Raw genomic sequence first — 2,038 nt, 5'->3', positions numbered from 1 at the left:
TGAGGATCAGCGGACTCCGCTACGAGGATTAAACGGTACCAGAACTGTCCGACAGTGTCACTAGAAAAGAGAATAGCACCTTCCTCTCCAGCGTCCTTCATCACCAATAGAGGAGAGTAGACCAGCTCGTAGACTCCGGATTGTCGTGCTTCAAGCGTAAAGGTAGTAGGGCCAAGTAACCCACGACCACGGAGCTCGACAGTGAAGGTGGTTTCGCTGTCTAAAGGGTTAGCCAATCCGATCTCGATACCGACTGCCCCGCGTACTGGAGCTCGCATCTCCAGTGTTGTCTCTGGTTCTGGGGGACTAACAGAGGCTTCCACTGTGTACCAGATATATTCACTGGTAGCTTCATTGGTAAAGGTGACAGAGCCAAAGTACGAACCACTGACTAACGGACTGAAGGTCAGCGGATATTTGACACTACGGTTTAAGCCACCAGCAGGTACAGCGATGGTAGGAGCACCAACAACGTCTCGTAGATCCGATTCCACTTTAAACATTTGAGCAGCATTCGCGTCACCCCCGGGAAGAGCGAATACGTTGAAGTTGTGTACGATACTGGTGCGAGCTTGGCAGGTTAACACCACGTGGTCTTGAGCTAAAGGTTCTTCACCGTAACCGCTAAGTTCAAACTCAAACTGCTGCTGTGTCGATGTATTTAAGAGTACAAACGTCCTGGTCTCGTGATACATCCACGTCGGAGTGAATGTAAGTGGATAAGTCGCTGATCTCTTGGCAGGAACCATAAGTGTTGGTGGACCGGAGAACATTGATACAGGAGGTTTAGTAGTCGACGTATCAGTCTTCCCACTACTGAAAATGGCCTTAAGTGACCACGTTGTATCTGTTGGATTCGAGAGAGGGATCTCCTGGACGATACTGTGTCGAGCTGGAGCTACAAATTCCAGTTGAGTTTTTACGTTTGGTTCTCTTACTTTGGCTACAAGATCGTAAACTCGCACGTCAGTACTACCACACACTGTGTTTCTCGACCGTAGAAGCAGTTTACAGGCGTATCGACCGGCACCTTTCGGTTGGAAATCAATCAAGGCACTATTGGTACCTGCAAGAACCGATCGAGGCGAGCCAAGTCGGGCTTGGTTGGCTTTGAGTGGAAGTTTTGGACCGGATGAATCGATCGCGGAGCTGTCGGATCTCCCGGATACTGGCACAGGTTTACCTGCTCCAGTAGTTAACGTTAATTCTGGGATGTTTGCTGTGAAGTATGGAGAATTAAATTCCACGTGGAAGTTCGTGTGGTGGGTTTCTTCGCATTTCTTGAGTCCGTCTTTTAGTTTATTGCGTAGATGGCCACTGACTCGCTCGACGAACGTTGTAAGTGCGCGATTTAGTAGCGGATTCTTGACTGGGATCGTCAGTTCTCGAACAAACCGGAATCGACCTGCGCCAGGTCCTGTGGCACTTGCTGCTGTGGAAGCTTCACATTGGATTTCCAGCGTTTCAAGACTGGCCGGGAGATTTGCAACCGCGTGAATCTCATAGAGAAATTCTCCAATATTCTCGTCCAAGAAGAGCAACTGACAGCGATAGTTCCCAGGAACTAGTGGTAAAAATTCAAGTTTCACCTTAGCCGAGCCGTTCTTTCGGATAGATATCGAAGCCCCATTAAGTCCAGAAGCTGGTACACTTAATCCACCTTCAATACCATCCTCATTGTTGCTACTACCTGATGTACCGAATTCAGGCAGATAAAAGGGCTGTTGAGCAGCAATACACCACGAAATATCACCGTCTTCCGCACGGTTTTTACCAGCGATAATCGATTTTCTACGTCCAAATCCAGAGGCTTCACCAAAGTTTGACAAACTATTCCCACCTTGATTTCCTGGCTGTACCGAACGACGTCGATTACCTCTTGAAGACGGCAATACACCCGTTGAGGACCCTGAATTAGCCACTCCAGTCGGTTCCGTCCCTGACTGAGACTGCGTCATGGACAACTTGAAATTTGCATTGGTGGGGAACTGGTTCTCGATCAGAATTTCTTCCACTCGTTTCTCGTACGTCTTGGCTT

At 48.6% G+C, this 2,038-nt stretch overlaps 1 protein-coding gene across 1 annotated transcript; it reads right to left on the bottom strand.

The window, feature by feature from the left end:
• Positions 1 to 6: 6 nt before the first annotated feature.
• On the bottom strand, positions 7 to 1,958 carry PPTG_20096 (hypothetical protein; the record flags this gene model as incomplete). Its single annotated transcript, XM_008918730.1, has 2 exons — positions 7 to 14; positions 80 to 1,958. The coding sequence occupies 2 exons, from the start codon at positions 1,956 to 1,958 to the stop codon at positions 7 to 9; spliced, it is 1,887 nt and encodes a 628-aa protein (XP_008916978.1).
• Positions 1,959 to 2,038: the final 80 nt, after the last annotated feature.

The sequence above is a fragment of the Phytophthora parasitica genome (assembly GCF_000247585.1).
Source record: "Phytophthora parasitica INRA-310 unplaced genomic scaffold supercont2.284, whole genome shotgun sequence".
NCBI classification, from domain to species: Eukaryota; Oomycota; class Peronosporomycetes; order Peronosporales; family Peronosporaceae; genus Phytophthora; species Phytophthora nicotianae.
Note: the sequence above shows the minus strand (reverse complement) of the source record. Positions and strands in the feature narration are given on the sequence as shown.